Genomic DNA, 21,685 nt, shown 5'->3' on the forward strand with positions numbered 1-21,685 from the left:
GTTTTGCTGATTCCTTTCAATTCACAAGAGCTGTGCAGGAGGGCAATTCTTTTGCAGACAGGTTAGCTAAATTTACATCCCCTGGTCACTAGCAGCAAGATAATGCGCTTCTCTGCCCCCAAACTGCCTCCTGATAACCCTTCGAGACGAGAAACTGAAACTGAGTAAGTGTGCAAGGTAAAGTGATGAAAATAATGCAAATATAGTCAATTTAGTCAATTTATTGGACCCCAAATGGGCCTTGACGTATTTTGAGCATGTTTCCATCTTTATATACAAGGACATAGCTCAAGACAAGATTTTAATTAAATGTGGACTGACCAGTTCACAGAAAAATAGCAATAACAGTAGTAATTGGGGATGTAATTAACATGTGCTCCTGACCACATCACACATAAATGTATATATTCACGTTACTGTTTATGTAACTGTTTATGGTTTAATTATGTTGTACAATATAGCAATGCCACTACAACTCTAAAAGTGTAAGCAACTAGCCAGCAAACCAACTGCAATAATCTAACTGACTTTTGCTCCATCATTAAACACATGTACATCTTGGATCAAAAAAGGATCCATAAAATCACCACCTTAGAATTACACGGTTCTACCTTATATAATGTTGATAAATTGTCACAGAATAAGAATATATGAATAACTCAACTTTTACAAAAATGTCAGATTGAACCCTATAATTCTAAGGTGGCAAAATATGTCCCTATCATTAAGTATTAACTTCTATGCGACATTTTAATACTAAATATGATAGATTCCTGAATATATATGTACAAGGTAGGCAACAGAGAGGCCAAGGAGAGAACAATCTAGATGAAAAGACAAAAGAAATAATATGCGGTTGTTCTTTTTGGTTGGTGTGTGTGTGTGTGTGTGTGTGTGTGTGTGTGTATGGGCCTTTAATGTCATCATCATTCATATCAAATTTCAGTAAAGTCAAAATGAATCCTTTTTTTTCTTTTTTTTTTTTTTGCAAAACCGAAACACTCATGTAAGCACAAACTGTGCCTTGGAGGAGTTAGAGACTGCCCTGTCAAACACAACCAAGACAACAAAAGTCCTTTGCTTTTTCCCCTCCCCTTGTGCCCATTTTTTGGCCCTTGGTCCTTGCTGGCATAGCAATCGCAGTGGTAAATTGCACTGTCACAAATTCCTCCCTCCATTACTCCCTCTGTAAGCCTCCTTTTCTGAGACACAGCTGGGCCAGGCACAGACAGAGGGGAGGCAGGAACAAAACAGACGTGTTCAGAATAAAGAGAAAAGCCCCCAGCACTGAAGAAATGAATGTCAAAATAAGGAAGAAGAAAAGCATGGGCACTTGAAGGCCATGTTTTAATTAGAACTCTGTAAAATAAACATAACCTTAATCTGGATTATTTATGTATACTATAATGGTTACTGAAAGAGAGAAAAAAAGATGTGTGTCAAATCAGCAACAGAGAAAAATAAATAATTCAGCACTTCATCCAGAATTGACTGTTCTTTTGGCTGTTCTGCTTTTATCACAACATGTTTTCTGTGTACATCTTCTGGGACTTTCCTGGCTTATTGCTGAAATCATGTACAAGGTTAATTAAGGCTGTAATAGGTTCTGAGGTAGAGGACAAACACGTAACATCAGGCCACCGAGACATGAGCCCCACATAACTGGACAGTTAGGAGAGACCAGAAATAGTTATAACATTTTTGACATTTCAGTCTGTATCTTGGAGCTCTTTTAAGCCAGCAAATTTAAAATGTGAATCAAACTATTTACATCTGTCTGCTGTTAAATGGTGTAGTTGTAATCTCTGTTACACAAACAGAAAATGCATGGTTGGTCTGAAACACAACATGTGATATATTACAATTTACCCCACAGTCCTGGTTACTAAAATTTGAGACACTGAAAGCAGTAGCAAGTAACCCAGATGCTTGTGGCCACGAGCCAGTTTAGCTTACACCTAAAAGCTAAAACATTAGCGTTAACAACTTGTATGACAGAACAAGATTTAAACATGATTTAAGGTTGATGAATTTTACCACAAAGCAGGTCGTACCAATATTAAATTAAATTAAGTACAAAAAAGTCTAATCTCTTAGCTCAGAATTAGTTTTCTTTCTTAGAAACTTCCCTGTGTCTTCCACAGGGTGCTAGTTCTTCACATGAGAATAAGGACTAAACTAAGCATGTGCAGAGTAAATAAGGTAATTCGAACCATGTCACTGATTGGAGAAAATGAAAGTATTGAATAGTTATATTTTATCTTAAATTGAAATGCTTTTGATAAAGTTAAAAAAAAAAACGTATTCATCATTAATAATATCCATGATAACTTTTTTCTGGTGAGAATACATCATTAGGTGTATTAACCACTAGCAGTGATGTTTTGTTGTTGTTTTGTTGAGGGGCCTTTGTTTTTTAAGGAAAAAGTTCGGCTCTTATCCATTTGTGGCATATTAACAGCATAATAAGTTGGTCTAGGTCATTCATCTTTGGTTGAGTTTTTTTTTTTTCCTTTTCCGTGATGAATGAGTGTATTGAATGTGAGCAGCACTGCACTTATGTCCATTTCAAATTTCCCCACGGGGGCAGTCTAGTTTATCTTATCTTGTCTTATCTCATCTTAATATGGCATCCGAGTATAACGTTTTCATTTTACAGCTAAATAGTACACAAAAATATTTGGGGTAAGAATTACACAATGCATCATCAGAATCTTGATTCATATTTTATCAGCGCTGCCTAGTGTGACAGTTAGACTGCAGTTCACGAACAGCAGATTCCAGCAAATACCATTCGAAGCAGCAGAAAGGAGAGAATATTGTGCCAATACTAGAAAATATGACATGGTTTTATAAAAGTTACCAACTATAGCTTTGAAGTATTTGAGGTTCTACCAAAGTGTTTTATTTTCAGCTACTGCAGCCAACATTGCCATGGTGATGTACTCTGCTGAAAAGAGCTACTGTCATGAGAGCAGAGCCAGGCTGCAGCCAGAGTAAGCTCAGTGACCCATTAGTCTGCATGATGAGTGACTGCACATTCACAAATCTTCAAACACACACACACACACACACACACACACAGTAATAAACACATTTTTTTAATACAAATACCAAATATGTTAGAAGATTAACATTTCAAATGTTGTGTACGCTCTGCATATTTTTTTAGATGCGATTACAGCGTAATGTAAAGTTAATTACACAAAAATCTGAACAAAATTTCAGACTTTACAAGAAGAGTGATTGAATTAGTCAGGGCTCAGTGTGAGGCACAGAATCAGATCAAAATCAGAATCAGTTATGAACAAAAAAGGCCAACCAAACTGTAGAGCAGTGTTTTTGGTGCTGAGCTGTGTGTTGTACAAAAAGTTCACAAAAACACACACATCCAAATGGCAAAAAGACTAGATGCTGTACAAGAGATTATACAAGAGAAGAAAAAAACGTTTGTTGTTCTGATTGACTTTAAATACTATACACTAGGCTTTTATCTGAGATGACAGCTATTCACATAATACTTTTTTGTGATCAGTTTTTTTCTTTTAATGACATTCATTGTACAGCACAAACAACAGGTCATTCTAGGTTAATAATAATACATACAGTGCAATCAATGCCCAAATGACAAAACTGGTAAAATAAGATGAAATGTAACAAAATAAAATAATGAAACTGGTGCCCCCCACCACACCCCCAACACCATATTCACATAATACTTCTAGTGATTTTTGAGTTTTTTAGCTGCAATAATATGTACATTTTTGCAATTTCAGCGTCCTTTCTTTTTTTCTTGTCACCACATGTTTGATCCACATTGCGTTGAGTTGTTATTTACCAGTGTTTTTGTCTTAATATGTATTTATAAATGGGATCCTACTTGGTACAAGGGGACATCTCAGGTGATATGTCAGGTGACGTGGTGTCGTAAGCATTTGACGGTGTGGGTCTGCATCGTTAACTTGTCTGACGAAGAGCATGTAGCTCAAAACATCAACTCGGAGGTAATTATTTAAAATATTCACGGTTATCCTTCACTGGCCCATGCTCTGAACACCACAGGTGGAGACTGGAACACACGCTGCAGGTACTACACTGCTCGTCTGAAGTGACTGATACTTTGTATCACATCAGCGATCATCTCACATCCCATTCACTATTCAGCAAGAGAGACAGAGAGCTGCCTCTGCAGGGGCTCTTCAGCTTGATTATAATGTATTCAGCTCGTCACATCAGGCAGTAACCTATGGCAACATATCATCTGTGGGTAAAAATCTTGATAATGATTTGGGGACACTGACATGGCTGGATAGCTAGCTAGTGTCGTTGTTATCATCCTGTTAAATTATATTTACTGTTTGTCAACCATAGACAATTTTATTGACTTTGAGCCTGGCTAGCACAATGTTCACTGTCTGATTAATATCTGAGTCAAAGGGTCCTCATAAGCAAATGTTTTAATTACATGGCATATTTGATTGACAGAAGTTTTAAAAATACTAAACAATCTAATCTAATTTAGAATACATTTGAATGATGTCTGAGTGCAGACATTTGGGGGGGTTACTACTGTGTTACTGCGCACAGACCCCTGGAATGTCAATGAAGCAACACCCAGAGTCAGTCAGCTCTACAGTGTGTGCTATAGACACACAGTCATTTATATCTGCAACTTTTATCAAACAACCAGCATACATGTCATACATAAGTATAATATCATGTATAAGTTAAATTAATCAAAGCTGTGCTCATCAAATGGGGTGGCAGTGGCTCAGAGGTAGAGTGGCTCGTTCTCTAATCAAAAGGTCAGCGGTTCGATCCCCAGCTCCTCTGGACAACATGTAGATACTGAACCCCAAATTGCTCCTGATGCTGTGTCATCAGAGTTTGAGTGTGTGTGTGAATGATTACTGAGTAGCAGGTGGCATCTTGTACGGTAGCCTCACCAATGTGTGAATGTGTGTGTGAATGGGTGAATGTGACATGTAGTGTTAAAGCGCTTTGAGTGGTCAATAAGACTAGAAAAGTGCTATACAAGTATAGTCCATTTACTATCAAATCCAGGCAGGTAGACATGTAACTTGTGTGTGTTACAAATAAGCTGACAGACACTAATGCACCCTGTTAGACATCCTGAACTGAGAATCCGAATTACCATGAACCATGAACACCACCACTGCCATCAGATCTTTCAGAAATGGAAAATTTGGCACAAACATGCAGTGTAGCTAATAACAAAATTGTGAAAACCTGCTTGCAGCACTAAACTGGCATCAAAGAGCAGACATTCACAAATGCCCCCCAAGAACACTTCAATGCCCCCCTTCAAAAATATTTATTCTAGCGCCTCTGAATGCCCCCGTTGAGAAACACATCCTCAGTCTCAATACAAGATAGCTTTTTTAAAAAATATTGCATAAAATGGAAGTGATAGATATGTGACGTGAAGAACAGAATGAAGCACTAACCTTTATAGTAGAAAAGACATCTATCAGTGAGGACAAACCACCTCTTGTTCCATTGCCTCACTCCACTGCTGGCCTGCATGGACACACGTCACACACTCAGTCATCATCTTGATATTTCTTAAGATTGTTATCATCAACAAAGCCAGTAAAAAGCCAAAAAACAATCATAAATGTCATTCCAAACTCATCAAATACGTCTGCTCTATTAGTGTTTTCAGTGTGCGAGTGTAAAAACCTTCTTCCACATCCACCTGAAATGCAGGTGGACATAACCGATCATTTGTGCATGAAGTTTGGAAGGAGGGTGTCAGGTTGAAACGCTGCAAGTGACATCATAATATAAAGAGCAAGAGTGCGCTTATAAGCCATGTGAGAGGGGAGGGGAGGAGCAACTGGCTCATGCAGGAGCAGGGACGGTTTTTGCTATGGGCAATGTGGGCGACCGCCCAGGGCGCAATCTATTTGGGGGCGCACGAGCGCCCTCAAAAAAAAAAAAATTAAAAAAAAAAATAATAATAAAAATCGCCAGTTTTCTAGACTAATAACGCGCATTTCCACATCACGTTAGTGGACTAGGTGCTGGGGCGCCCCTACTATCATGTCGACTTGCTGCTGAGAGTCATGTATACAGGTTGTGTGTGTCAGAAGAAAAGGGGGGAGACGGAGGGGGATCAACTTGCAGCTGCAGAGGTTGAGAACAGGTTGAGTCTCACTCTCAGGGGAAAAGCAAGGAGGGGGGCGAGGGATAGACTGACCTGTTATGATCCCAGGCCACACAACACAAACTTCTGCTCCCAAATACATTGTATTTCATTCATAAAATTAACATAGATATTATTAAATTTATTGGTTTTTGTGAAAATGTTAAAAAAAAAAAAAAAAAAAAGCCGGCACGAATCTGTGCCTGCATCAACGTGAATTTGTTTACATCACGTCAATCTTGACTCTGGGGGTTTGACGGACGGAGAAGTTGATAATGTTAAGTCGAGTCAAGGGGACATGGACAAAAGACCGAAGAAACCATCAGGTGCATAGAGAGAAGGAAGAAGAAGAGGAGAAACGGGCAAAAGATAAAGGTATGCAGGTCTCTATGAGTGACGTTAATTGTGCATGTAATGAAACAGTAGCCTATATGCTATTTATTATCCTCTTGCTAATACGCTGCTACTTAGCCATAGAAGACGACTGTATTTGGTTTTTAGCTTTGAAATTTGAGGCACGAAGTCATGCAATTAATTTCACCAATAGGCTAGTTTGTGTTTGCAACACAAGTGCAAGTACACCTGGGCCTATTAGTCTGGGAATTTGGTAAACAATAGTATGTCGTGACTGAGGAATTTTTCATGCTATAGGTGGGTCTATGCTAACTTAAATAACTTGTATAACATTCATGTCAATATACATTGACATGATATTTTGTAAGCTTTATGTGATATAGCTTTTGAATAATTTGTAGTAATAACGTAAATAAATGAAAGTAGCGCCGACAGGGTGGTTCGCCCAGGGCGCAAAACTAGCCAGGACCGCCACTGTGCAGGAGGCTGGTGTTTGCTGCCCATGTGGAACTAAGGGTTTGGGGATTTTTTTACACCTTACCATGTGCTTCTTTTGCCTAAACCTAACCATTGTGACAGTCTGTATTGGCTGCCATGTGCTCGTGTTGTGTTAACATGATGTGCTGCATCATCCCACCATGTGCATTTGTTGATATCATGGTAACAGCACCCTGGAGCATAAACAGCTGATGCAGAGGGATACCTAAAATGTCGTAAGGTCACTGGCAGAGTGTCACGTGTTGGCCTGATACATCTTCTGCCTGAAAGCAGTAGAGCTTCACTATCATTTAAAATCTAGCAACACATAAAAAGTGTCTTTCTGCCACATGAACATGAACATGGCCAGTAAAGCAGGATGGATTTATTGTTGGTTTGAGTTTGAGTGTATTAACATTCGTGCTCAAAGTTAACAGTTGCAGAATTTACATTAAAAAAGTAATATATCTATGGTTTGTTTTGGTCTCTTCCAGGTTTTTCTTATTTAACCTTTAAAAAACTAAAGGCCAGAATCTGAAATTTGGGCTGAAGAAAACACATAATTTTTTGCTCTAGTCTGATTCTACTTAACTTTACATAACTTTGCAATTGCTTAATAGCAAATCTAATTCAATTTCTTTAAGCTGACGGTTAACAGTAGGCAACAGGAGCGTACTGTTTTACACAATGATCCCTGTTATTCTTCCAAGTGTTCTTAAGCTTGGATCGAAGGTATTCTTGGTTGATTCACTTTAAAAGAGACAAACTGAGCATTATTAATACCAGTCTGGAAGATCTGTTCACAGAATGTGAATCCCTCTGCATGTTCATTTTCTCCAATGAGGACACAGTAGAAGTCACTCCTCCAATGAGAATATTCTGAATCAAACTCTTTTTCTTTTTCCTTTCAGTCCATACTGCAGCTGCCCTTACTATTTTATGGAGTCATGGAGTCTGCATGGATTTGGGTAGGCTACTCCTACCCCTTGAACGCTGACCTACTTTCTCACACTGCAGTCACAGTCTGTAGTAAAATATTTAAAGTAAAATGAGAAAGTATAAGATTGGAAACACAGTCAGTGAGTGGTTAACAAGCTGACATCTATCTGCAGCTCAGTTGATGTGACATATTGTCCGCTGCACAAGGGATTCTGGATTGGAACAGCCAGCAAAACCATGTTATTTTGGCATGCTGCATTTGACATATGTATTGGGACATTCACATTTTTTTCTGGCACACTGAATAGTATTGGTGGGTGACACTGGAATGCTTTAAATTAGTTTTATTGAAAGTAAGAGTATGACTGTGACATGTAGTGTTAAAGCACTGGTCAAAAGACTAGACAGGTGCTAAGAAAGTGCAAGTCCATTTACCCTTTGTATTCCCATTGTCACAAAGCTAATAGAGTAAAGTACAAGTAGTGAGAAAAGCTTTTTACCTGCTTATATAGCCATCCCTGTTTGGTGACTTCTGCTTTGGGGTTCCTGCGCATAGAGTTGGAGCGCTTCCCAAAAGTAGCTGCCATTCTAGGAGCACTTCTGAGACTATGAGATGGCTGCAGTGCCTTAGAAAATAAGACAGAAAACACACACACACACACACACACACACATAGAGAGAGATTGCTGATGATGATGGTTTTGACCATGATTGTATTTCATGTGTTATTTACGACATCTATTGCACATCTGTTCATCCTGGAAGAGGGATCCCTCGTCATCCTCTACCGCTCTTCCTGAGGTTTCTTCCTTTTTTTCCCTGTTACAGGGGTTCTTTTTGGGGAGTTTTTCCTTGGGTGATGTGAGGGTCTAAGGGCAGAGGGATGTCGTACACTGTAAAGCCCTCTGAGGCAAACCATGTTTTGTGATAATGGGCTCTATAAATAAAATTGACTTGACTTGAATTGACTAATGTATTGGTTATGTATTTATTAAATAACATTAATAAAATACCAAGAAATTTCACTGTAATAATGTTCATGCAAAGATTTTAATTTAACTTCCACATAGAAGGTAAAGGAAAATGCTCAATCAGTGCATTCACATGGACATGCATAACTTGTTTATGATCAGGATTTTGCATATCTCATTAATGTTATTGAGCATATAAACACCATATTATGTGTATGAATAACCTGAATATGTTAGTAGGAGTACTCTGACAGAAGCTGGGGTGTATACAGGCAATATAAACAACCCGCTGTCTCTGTCCTCATGTAAACACCATATACGAAATATGACCATAATGAGGACAAGCCTCATAAACAGGTTATTCATGTCCATGTAATCATTAATTGTATGTTTTTAATTGTATATTAATTGTATGTGTAATTGTATGTGTTTCCATCAGAAATGACCAGATAGGTGATGTCATTACTATAGTAGTGGCCAATATCACAAGTCACTGACTACAATCCGGGCTCAGTTCTGAGGAACTGTAAAAATTATGTTAGGAATTATGTTCTCAACCTTGGGGATGGTGTGACATGAGGAACAAGAGGGACATGAGGTCAAAAAGGATGTGAAGGAGAACTTGTTTATTTAGCCTAGACCCTTTAAGCAACTATAATCTTGATCTCACTGCTTCGTGAGGACTGATGAAATCCAAAGCTTTGATGGACCCAATCAGTCTATTTAGGGACCTTTTTTTTTTCTTTTCTTTCTTCAGATTTCTATAATTGAGGATTTATTCCAAAGTTAACACTTTGTATCAAACATTAAAAAAAAATCTGAAATGAAATCTCTTGCCTTTATTGGACTTCCTGGAACACTATCTGCCATGGGTGGGTCATTTTTGTGTGTGTGTGTGTATGTGTGTGTGTGTGCGTGTGTGTTCGTTCATGCGTATGTGCGTGCTCTCACCCGGTTGTGGGATTCTGAGGACAGTTCTGACACCATATTGGCACTTTTGGAGTGAGTGATCTTCTCAGCAGGAGCATTCACCTTCCCATTCATATCCAAATCACAGTGCCTACAGATGAACAAAGGCATGAGCTGTTATCAGTGCACCAGTGCTTTTGTTCCTCTACCCCTTATTTTCCTCCTCCTTAGTCTGCCAACAGAAGTGTGTTACTACCAGAATAATTGCTGAGTAAAATGGCAAATGGTACAAATCTGATGTGAAGTGATTAGTTGAGGTCTAATGTGCAGTATCACATTGCAGACGTGTCTGTGGACACTTCATTCAGCAGAGGAAAGGCCCGTGTTGACATTTGCCTGACAAGGATCTCTTGTGGTCATGTGAATAACGACTCTTGGCTGTCAGACACAGAGGTGGAGGTAGTGTGATGTTGTTACAGTGTGTGACTGTGATACCAGAGACTGCTGCTCACATTCAGCCACCAAAGTCAGTGTTGGTTAAACCATGACCAAGACAATGAAAAAGGACCTGCTTTGCCATTTGCTTGGGAGGATTTGTTGTTTCTGTTTTCTTGTGGCCTAACCCAGGACAGTTAATACCCAGGACAACGATAATATGTCATACTGTCAAGGTCATTGCAGTCCAGTCTGGACATTCCTGATCTAGTACAGTTCTTATTTAGTTTATACTCGAGTCTTGACTTATATTATGCAGTGGTGGCATGTAAATAAGTACAGTTACTCCAGTACTGCATTTGAGTACAATTTTGATTTTATTTGTCCTTTACTTGAGTAGCCTTTTTCCATCATACTCCATACTTCTAGAAATTTCTTTTATTCAACAGCATTGCACTTGTTCTTTTGCAGAATTAGAATTATGTTGTGTTATTATGGATAAAGATACCTGCCAGTAAAAAAACTCCATCTTTACCAGCTGCATCATTTGTAATGCTTACCGCTGTACGCGTGACTTACAATAAATAAATCAATAAATTAATCTAAAATGTGCCATTATGCATGATGAATACTTTTGTTACCTTAAGTGTATTTCCAGGCAAATTATGTACTTTTACGTATGTGGGATTTTGAATACAGGATGTTTACTTGTAGCACAGTATTTTGACATAATGGTAATGTTACTTTTACATAAGCATAAGATCAGAGGAGCTCCTTCTTCCTTCACTGGTATTACAGTAAAATAACACTTTTTAAAAACAAACCCAAAACTAGTATCTGGGAACAGTATTACACAGGCTTTTATGCATGATGTGTATGTAAGCACACCTTTTTTTTTTGTATATTTAAAGTTTTTATTGTGTATAATAAATTATATACTCTAAAATATGCTCCAGGTTATTTTTCTATGGATTTTTTTTCTGTTCTAGTGTGGTATCACTGTGTAATACTGCTCCAGTGCAGTCCCTTCATAACCTGCTGCTGTAACAAAATAAAATAATTTCCAAGCTTGAAACTAATAAAGTGCATCTATCTATCTTTCTATCTATCTATCTATCTATCTATCTATCTATCTATCTATCTTCTTGGGTTATGCAGTAACATTTCGTCAGTGTTACTACTGGAGGTAGATAGTTATTTATCTAGGCATTATGACATTAGTGACTTAAGTTTGAACAGACAAATCCACATTAAGACTTTTGCTCATGTAAGTTCAGTTTTAGAAAACCCAGATAAAATATGGCTCACCAAATGTAGTTGGAGCGATGGGATCTCGAGATGTATTGGGGACACAATGAGTGTATTCAAAGCTGTGCTCAAAGCTGTTCACTTGAGGCGCGATCACCAAGGCTGCATGTTAACACCAAGTGTAAACAGGCCCTCTGTTTTGAGAAGGGCTCTAATGAGTAGTCAGGTTATTCAGTCTGTTGTATGCTAAGTGGCCATGGACTGTAAGTTCAGTGTGTGTTAACCAGCACACCTATGGTTCCATGTGTTTTCTTTGTTATGTTACCTAACATAACAAATAAAACATAATGTTGTTTATTTCCTCCTGACAGCCACTGCATAATTCTGGATGAATACATAAAAAGTTAAATAGTTTATAAACTGGACCAGTGATATAGATCCACATGTGAGGAAGTACAATATATCAACTAAAGCTGCTGATGTCAGTTTACAGCTGCTACAGCTGTGATGTTCACATGGCTCTGACAGTGGTTAGTAATAGATGATTGGTGAAGTTTACCTCCAGTCTTTCATTTTTTTAAGATTTTTTTTGGGGGGGCTTTTTTTTTTTATTAAAAGTGTAGCTAGACGTTGACATGAAAGGGGAAGAGTAAACGGGATGCAATGCAACAAAGAGCCACAGGTCGCAATTCAACCCATCCCACTGTTAAGGATTCAGTCTATATAGGGCAGTCGCTGTACTCGCTGAACTAGAGGTCACCCCTCCAATCATCCATTTTGAACTTAAAGAACAACAATTTGATGACCAAACTGATTTTGTCCAAAAAGACAATCATATTCAAACATCAGGAGATTTTGGAGCATTTTACAGTATGTAGAGAATAAGAAGATCAGTTCTTTGGTGGTAACATTAGATGCAGAAAAAGCATTTGATCACATTGAGTGGGAGTATTTAGAAATTTAATGGAATATGCTTTTGGAGATTGCTTTATTAACTGGGTTATTCTGCACCACAAGAATCAGTTCCTTTTTCAATAAGTAAGGGTACAAAACAAGGATGCCAACTACCCCTTTTTTATTTGCATTAGCAATGGAACCCTTGTCTGAGATGATTAGATCCAACACTACAGTAATCAGATTCAGACAAAGATTAAGGGATTAACATTAGCCTTTATTGTCTCCCTTGGGAGAAATTTGTCTTGGAAAGGAAAAAAATACAAAAGGAAAAAATATTTCTTTTCTTTATATGCAGACAATGTTCTTCTTTTTTTGAATAATTCCAAGTCCTCAGTCCCAGCTGTTATTCAGACAATCAATGAGTTTGGGGTGTTTTCATACTATAAAGCCCATTACGGGAAATCACTGGCTCTACCCATATGGAATTATATTTAAAGATTATTTTGGGGGGAATTTTTCCCTTTATTGGTGGGACAGCTTAAGATAGACAGAGAAGGTGCAAGAGAGAAGGGGGAATGACATGCAGCAAAGGGCAACAGGCAGGACTCAAACCCAGGCCACTGCAGAAGCCTGACCAATATGGGGCGCACACTCTACCAAGTGAAATAGAGGTCACCCCAGCCAATGGGGAATTTGAGGTGTTTTGACTTATCAAGATATATTCCTTTGATTGTCTCCTAATGTGTTTAGATATTTAGGCATTTATGTTTCTTGTAATTTCTATGATATAGTAAAAATGAATTAAGACAGAATGGTGAAGGGAATTAGAAAAAATCTTAAAAAAGGAGCCCTTTGTCTATATCATTATTTGGATGGGTTTCAAGTATAAAGATGAATGATTTACCAAGGTTATTATATATCCAATTCCCAATTATGTTCCAATTAAGTTTTTCACATCACTACATGGCATGATTTGTAATTTTTTGTGGCAAGGTAAACACCCCAGACTTAAATTGGAAAAACTGTAGTTACCAGTGGATAAAGGGGGATTAGCTCTACCCAAATTAATGTACTATCACTGGGCGTCACAAATGAGTTAGATATATCACTGAATATCCATTCAGTGATATATCTCATTTGCAACCCTAATTCTAAAATGCTGGATTTGGAAAATTCTGGATGTGAGTCGGCTCTTAAGGACATTCCATTTATAAATAATGCAATCTCACTACAAGGAATGAGATCATTTTATTGTTAGAACTACTCTCAAAACATGGAATCAAGTACGTAGACATTTCAAGTATGTACACATTATAATCAGTACTCAGTTTTGGCACCTATTTTATGTAATCCTGATTTTGCACAGTCTTGTTCAAATGTGGGTTTTAAAGTATAGCAGGATGCTGGTATTTCTAAATCACAAGATCTCTTTTCAGGTGGGACTCAAATCTTTTTCTCAGCTCAGGACTGAATTCAGAATCAGAATCAGAATCAGGCCACTTTATTGATCCCCGAAGGACAATTCAGTTTATACTTACCCTGCTTCGTTAAAACAATCCAGACAATTAGGTACAAAAACGAACAAATGCAAGACATTCACTGCAGCATACAGACAACCACCTTCAGCAGAATCAACAAGAAATAAAATAAATACAATGTCAAAGATGCATTAAGAAGTAAAACACACTGAAACTCAAATTCTGCCACCAATCAGTTCCAGTTCATTTCTCAGCATTTAGCAGCCTGATAGCTGAAGGGATAAATGAGTATCTGTTTGTTTTCCTTGGGGTGTGCATGGTAGCACCGCCCAGGCTGATCTATTATTCCATTGGCTTTCTGGACCACATGTTTCTTCCAGAGGGAGCTGAGGTACTTGAGCTGTACTCCAATAATCTTGGAGCAGACATTAACTATCTGGTTCAGGCTGTTCCTGTCCTTTACAGACAATCCATTAAACCAGTAAATGAAAGAAAATGTGAAAAGACTTTCAATAAAAGAATGATAATGAAGATAATGAAGATAGGATGCCCTCAGAAACACTAAAAGACTTCAACTTCCGCAACAAGTGGATCCACATTTAACTATTGACTCTGTATTCTGAACAAACTTCAGGTCAGAGTCAAACACAGTTCCAAGGTACTTGTAGGAGTCAACAGTTTCTTAATTTCCACCATGGATGATGCTAGCTTCAGGTGAAGGCCCCTGGCCGGTCTTTCTAAAATCAATTATCAGTTTTTTAGTTTTATGGATATTAAGGTCAAGGAAGGTGTCATCACACCATTTAACAAACATCAATAAAGCATCCCCATGGCCTGACTCAGAACCCTGAAGAAGAGACAGCAGAGCTGTATCATCTGAGAACTTGACCAGATAGCCTCTCTCTTGGCTAGCCCTACAGCTAGAAGACACAAGATAAAAGCAGGGGGGAAAGGACACAGCCCTCAGGAGAACCAGTGTTGGACATTAAAAGCTTGGACATGTGACCATTCACTAAAACCCGCTGGACTCTGTTTGTTAAAAAATTTGAGAGCAACAATAAAATCTGACCAGGCAATTTAAAAGTCTCTCAACTAAAATATGAGACTGCATTTTATTAAAAGCTGATGAAAAGTCAGCAAATAAAAGTCTGGTATGAGATCTTGGTTTTTCAAGGTGCCTATAGACTTTGTCTAAAATAAAAAGCTTGGCATCATCCACACTTTTCCAAGCTTGATACGAATGAATTAAAGAGATGACTTCCTTTTTTAATATTTTTTCAAATCTTTTCATCACCAAAGATGTCAGAGCCACTGGTCTAAAATCATTCAAATCCCTCAGTTTATTTGACTTTGGCACAGGAATTATTGTTGTTGTTTTCCAAATAGATGGAATCTCACCACTATCAGTACACATCTGAAAAAGATGAGTGAACACGTCACTGAGCTGGACAGCACAGTGACGCAGTGTGCATCCACAGATTAGGTCAGGGCCAGCAGCCTTCCTAATGTTAACTAAACAAAGATGTGACTGTTTCCTGGGCTATCACCAGGACCAAATGATTAACAAGGGACTCTCTCAACATGGAAATATTACCAAGGAAATTAGTTCTTTCCCAGCGAGAGAAAAATGATTAAAAACATCTGCCAAGTCATTATCACTCACACCAATGACTGTGACAAGATGCTTAGTTCTAGTGGACTGGTTAATGGATGCCATGGGCTTAATTCCGCTCCAGGCCGCTCTTAGGTTTCCACTACTAAACTGATGTTCAATTTTTTGCCTTCCTTATTTCCACCTTTACCTCCCTGGAGACAGCCTTTATCTCTAGTGGGTCACCAGAGTAGAAAAGCCTTTTCTTTTTGTTGATGTCTGACTTTAGTTCTTTTGTGACCCAGGGCTTATTATTTGGTTAAGTAAATATCTCCTTAGTAGGGATAACCATCCGCACAGAAGGTAATGTAGGAGGATATTGTCTCTGTAAGTCCATTAGCATCCTCACAAGCATCATAGAAATACTGCCACTCTGTACAATCAAAGCACGCCTGAAGAGAGAAAATGCTGCTTTCTGACTATATTTTTACTGTCCTTTCCTCACGTTTGAGGTGTTGGAAGCAAGGTTTGTACACAGACATAACACTGTTGTGGTAAGAGGCACCAAAACAAGGCATAGGCAAGGACTTGTAAGCTCCACTGACTGAGCCATTACACAGATCCAGTGTAGAGTTCTTCCGTGTTGTTGCATAGGTGACATTCTGCTCATAAATATGAGATTTATCAAGTTTACAGTGATTAAAATCCCCAAGGATAAGTTTAGGTGCATCTGGGCATATCGAGTCCAGATTATGCATGACATCTGGCTTATAACTGGCTTGCGGATGACTGTATACTAAAGTGTAAAACAGTTGCTGGAATTCGTGAGGCAGGTAGAAGGGGCGGAGAAAGATAGACAGTAGCTCCACCTCAGCCGTACATATCCTCTTCCTGACCACAACGGTTTTACAGTACTTTTGGTTCACATAGAAACATACTCTTCCTCCCCGACTCTTCCTGGTAGTCTCTGGAGACCGGTCCAGGCAAATAGGGCTTCGAAACCCACTTAGCTCCAGGTCCAGGTCTGGGGCCAATTCGCTTCGCCATGTTTCTGTTAACGCAAGGAGACAAGTGTCCCATTGAAACTTGGTGCTCGCCTCCAGTTCATCTATTTTGTGCCGGATAGACTGCATATTTGACAGCAGGACAGTGGGAAGAGGTGGCGGCTTAAGATGGTTGTCAAGCCGGAGATTCTTAAGTCTTCGGCAAATCCCACCCCATTTCCGAACACCCTTAGCTGGCTTACGAAGCTCCATTGGGATGTTTGCAGGGACATCGCCGACTTTGGACGTCTGTAAGGATAGGATGAACTCACAGCTGAGAGGGACTCTCCCTGACATGCCATGTCCATTCACAGTGTGACAGCCGAGAAAGTGAAGTAGTACCACTGACACACAAAACAGTGCGAAAAACTTTACTACAGTCCCCAAAGTCTGCATTCCTAAAGCACTGACAGGTTCACTCACACATCCTAGTTAAAACAGATAAACAACTTTAAACCACCAGCTACAAGCAACTAAAAACTTGTTGCGTAAGGCTGGGTATCCTGCTGGGTCGCACAACGTGGAGCGCCCCATCAGTCTCCCTCAAACACAATACTTTCGCTTTATACAGCTTAGGAGTTCTATTCATCTATTCATTCAGTTCAGTTCTATTAATCTATACCAATATGTAAAAGTTGTTTGAAAATGAATCAACCTAAAAAAAATACTGTTTAAAGATTCTTTTTGCAAGAAGAAAATTATATGTTATATTTATGGTCAAATGTTTGTTAAAATCCCTGCTATTAACAGCAAAACAGCCTAGAGTGAAGATTTTAGGTCCCACCTGGATGATGAGATATGGAGAAACATTTTGTTCAATGCAAAGAAAATTGCATGTTTTAACAAATCCTATGAGCCATAATACAAAATCATTCACAGACTGCATGCAACCCCAGCTGTTCAATGTAAATATGATCCCATGTGCTTGTCATGTTGGAACTGTAAAAATAGCTGTGGTACTTAGAGCTGTGGTGTTTGTGATTATTGTGACAGCTTGTGAGTGTTTGGGACTGTCTGTGTGTATGCTTGGGTTGTCTGTCTGTCTTTCTGTGTTGCAGGGGCTGGGCGTGGCTTCTGGGTGCTGGAGCATTGGGCACACTCTCTCACCTGCGCCTCATCTGCAATCATCTCCTCACAGTTTAAATACTCCGGCTTCACCTCTCCTCGGCGCCAGATTATTGCCAGCTTCACATGTAGTAGATCGGCCATCTTAGTTTGAGATTCTCTTCGCTTTTTTGATTCGCTCTTGTGCTTTTTGGATTTTTGCTCATTGTGCCTTTTTGTGTTTTTTCCAGTGCCTCTCGTCTCCAAGCCCCAGCGCCTCACCACCTAGCCCCTCGCCTTCGTGTTCAGTCACCGTCTCGGGATCTTCACCACCCTCCACCTCACCAACCTCATCTGCCATCGCTGCCTGCACTATCACCAGCCTCACCTGCCATCCTTGCTCACATGGTCCCCGGCTCCCTTCCCCCACTACCATTCCCTTCCATTACATTATTCTAATTAAAAACATTCTTTGTTACTCCTTAATCCCGTCTGAGTGTTTGCTCGTGGGTCCTCCCCCATCCACGGATCCCACACCACCACAACAGCCATCTTATGCGGTCATGCCCTAAAATTGCAAGTTTCTGGTTGTCAGTCCAAAGTGAGATTAAGAAAATATTTGGAATGAGAAATATCATTAAATCCACATCATTTTGTACTGGGTTCAGACTTCATCTTTGAACGTAGGTTCAGGTACATTCTTTGCATTGCTTTATATGCTGCACGCCAGTTTCACAAAAATGGTTAAATAGAAGCCCTGCAGTCCGTTGACTGGTCAGTAAACATTCTGTGCTCAGAGCTGAGCTGTGGCTGCTTTTCCATATATAAGTAAACACTAACTATAAAATGAAAGGATGTTATCAGCCTCTAGCAGCAGCTGGAGACTGAGAAAAAAATCATTAAATTCACTGGGCCGTCTGTCGGCAACTCTCAGGTGGAACGTTTTCGTGTAATGTTACTCAATGCATTAGATGAAGACATGAACCCATCAACACACATTAAATTTCAAATTTATGACAAATTTAACCACCCCATCTGTTTTTATTGTCTCTCTTGGAGGACATTCATTTTCAGTGTTGCGGATCTTCAAGCATTTTAAAAATGCATAACAATGTGACCTGCATATATTCTAATCTTTACTTGGAGGAAAAGAAAAACAAAGACCATGCTGGAGCTTTGTTCCTGTTTGCTCCAGCAGTACTAAACCCCTGCTCTTGCCTGGCAAAGACTAAATGTACAAACCGCAAACCATATTATTTAAGAATATCCCACTGAGAGAGACTCTAGCCTGTTCTCTTTTGTTCTGGAAAATGTCACCACGGAGCCCAGTTCTGAGGATGATAAACACTCTGTATCACAGCTGAACAAGGAAATACGGCGAGTGCTGCTGGAAGGAGCAGTGAGTGACAACAACCCCGACCACATATAGTAGTACTGTCTGTGTTAAAAACGGTAAAGGTACTACATCGAAAGCTGGCAGAATGTTGCCTGTTGTCGAATAAATCTAGGATTTGTGGATTGTATGTGTGCAGGTAGGTGTGAATAAATGTAGCATATTACTGCTGGTAAGCTTACTGCAGAAAGGAGTGTATTGTTGAAGGCTCTTCCAGCTGGATCGGGCTCACTGCTGGTCCAGCTGGTCCACTGGGGTCATGTTGACTGGAAACAGACACAAAGGACATGGATCAACACAATATGTTAAAGATGTCAATCATAATTCTCTCTTCAGGAGGCATTATAAACAAGAATAAATATAATTACAATTTACATTTTTCTCTATTGCTTTGGTTTATATCTCCAGTGGGAATTAATATTCTCACAACAACATGTGCAAACCCCCAAAACACTGGACACTTGTTCTTAACAGACTTGAATTTCTGATTCCTTCCAACAAATTGCAAATGCCTTAGCACATCTTTGCAAATGAGTAGATACAATTATTAACAGTTTGCACAATTACCAATTGACTATATCTGGCTGATCAAAACTGATGGTGTTAGTATGTTAAATATTTAGACATAATTCCATTGTGTAAGTCAAGTCAAGTCAAGTCAAGTCAAGTCAAGTCAAGTCAATTTTATTCACAATGCCCATTATTACAAAACCAACACAGTTAGCCTCAGAGAGCTGTACAGAATACAACATCCCTTTGCCCTTAGACCCTCACATCGCCTAAGGAAAAATTCCCCAAAAGAACCCCTGTAACGGGGGGAAAAAATAACAGCAATAATAGTAACAAATGCATTACAATAATGATAACATGTAACATTACTAAATGCACTCTATGATAGCATGCTATGTTATGTGCAAATATTGTGGGTGTCGATAAAAGTCCCATGCATACGTATATTGATAGTGGAGGAGTGACTCATAATAATAGTTGTAGAAGGTCACATCAAGCAGGATCACGGCATCAGCGCAACCAGGATCCACAACACAGGCGTAGCCTCTGACAGGACCACAGCAACGGCAAAACCAAGACCATGATCAGGGCGAGCCGGGGGTAAAGTATTAGTGCAGCCACAGCAAGAGCACGACCCAGGGCAGGGTCACAGCACCAACACAGCTATCACAACAGTCAGGCGTAGCCAAGATTGCAGCCAGGATCCAGGAAAACTAGGAAACAAGGGACCAGGAATGTTCCAGAGAGGCAACGGAGCTCAGTGTATCATAGAAAGTCCTGAGCCAGCTCTAATTATAAGCTTTATCAAAGATGAAGGTCTTAAGTCTACCCTTAAAGGTGGAAACGGTGTCTGCCTCCTTGACTGAAACTGGAAGATGGTTCCATAAAAGAGGAGCGTGATAACTGAAAGCTCTGGCTACCATCCTACTTTTGGAGACGTTGGGAACAACAAGTAGCCCTGTGTTTTCAGAGCGCGGTGATCCTGAGGGTTGGTTGGGAACTATGAGCTGAGACAGATAGGATGGAGCCTAACCATTTAGAGCTTTGTAAGTAAGGAGGAGGATTTTCAGTTAAATTTCTGGATTTTAAAGGGAGCCAGTGCAAAGAAGCTAAAACAGGAGAAATATGACCCCTTTTCTTGGTTCCCGTCAGAACATGTGCAGCAGCGTTGTGCACCAGTTGGAGAGACCTAAGAGATTTGTTGGGGCAACCGGATAATAGGGAGTTACAGTAATTTAGCCTAGAAGTAACAAATGCATGTACTAATTTTCCAGCATCTGTTTGGGACAGGATATGTCTAATTTTTGCAATGTTACACAAGTGAAAGAAAGCAGTCCTAGAAGTTTGTTTTATATGGGAGGCAAAAGATAGATCTTGAGTGTTCGTGTTCCAGGTTTTTTGTAATTGTTGAGGATATGGTGACGTAAAATATGGCATACTACGCAGCAGCAGAAATGAGTTCAGAGTTTGACCCTAATGACCAGTCACTGAGGACATCACACACTCAGCTGATCCACCAGCTGATGTAACACCAGACACTGCAATCTCTGCCTGCATCAGCTCAGTCCTCCCTTAATGTACTTAACAGTATGCAGAATCCTCAGCTAACTTCAGGGCTTCCGACTAACATGATGCTGTTCTGTAAGCCACAGCTCTGAACATGTGTGTGAGTGGGTGTGTGCGTCTTTCATTTGGCATTTGGCCCAGTTTATGTATGGACTGTCTGTGTGGCCTTCTCATGCACATACTGTACAGTCTTATCTCTTTTTTTACACACACATGCACACACATGCAAACAAACACACTTGTGAAGTCCCTTAGTTTTTGCAAACAGGCCTTCTGCTTTCTGCTGATGGCAGTATGGTTTCTGATAAATAGTCACAGCAATCAAGTCATTGGTTTGAACTGAATCATCTCTGACTTTCTGAAACATAATCACAACACAATAGAGTAAAATCAAATAAAAAAAAGCATGTTCACATAGCCTACAACAATTTTGTGTTTACATATACTGTATATAGTTCACATTTTTGAAACAATGAAAAGCATTTTGCAAAGTTTTTTTTTCCCAGGCACATTATATTTTCCTACACTGCTTGCCAATCTGCTACTGGCAACTGCAGTGCTAAATCATTTTCTGGGGTTCAGTTTGGGCACCTTAAAATACTTGGTTAAGGTTATAGAAGGATGTTGGCCTCAGTTAAATACTGAAAAAGTCAATGCTGAC

The 21,685-nt window shown here is 39.3% G+C and overlaps 1 protein-coding gene across 1 annotated transcript in view; it reads right to left on the reverse strand.

The window, feature by feature from the left end:
* The window catches only part of plekha6 (pleckstrin homology domain containing, family A member 6), a 101,089-nt gene that overhangs the window by 70,056 nt on the left and 9,348 nt on the right, over window positions 1-21,685 (reverse strand). Inside the window, exons 2-5 of the mRNA XM_042497942.1 lie at window positions 19,131-19,214; window positions 9,862-9,970; window positions 8,440-8,565; window positions 5,469-5,541 (exon numbers count right to left, since the gene is read on the reverse strand). Coding sequence (XP_042353876.1) covers window positions 5,469-5,541; window positions 8,440-8,565; window positions 9,862-9,970; window positions 19,131-19,214 — 392 coding nt within the window. The remainder of the gene's footprint in view (window positions 1-5,468; window positions 5,542-8,439; window positions 8,566-9,861; window positions 9,971-19,130; window positions 19,215-21,685) is intronic.

Source organism: Plectropomus leopardus, chromosome 2, assembly GCF_008729295.1.
Source record: "Plectropomus leopardus isolate mb chromosome 2, YSFRI_Pleo_2.0, whole genome shotgun sequence".
NCBI lineage: Eukaryota > Metazoa > Chordata > Actinopteri > Perciformes > Serranidae > Plectropomus > Plectropomus leopardus.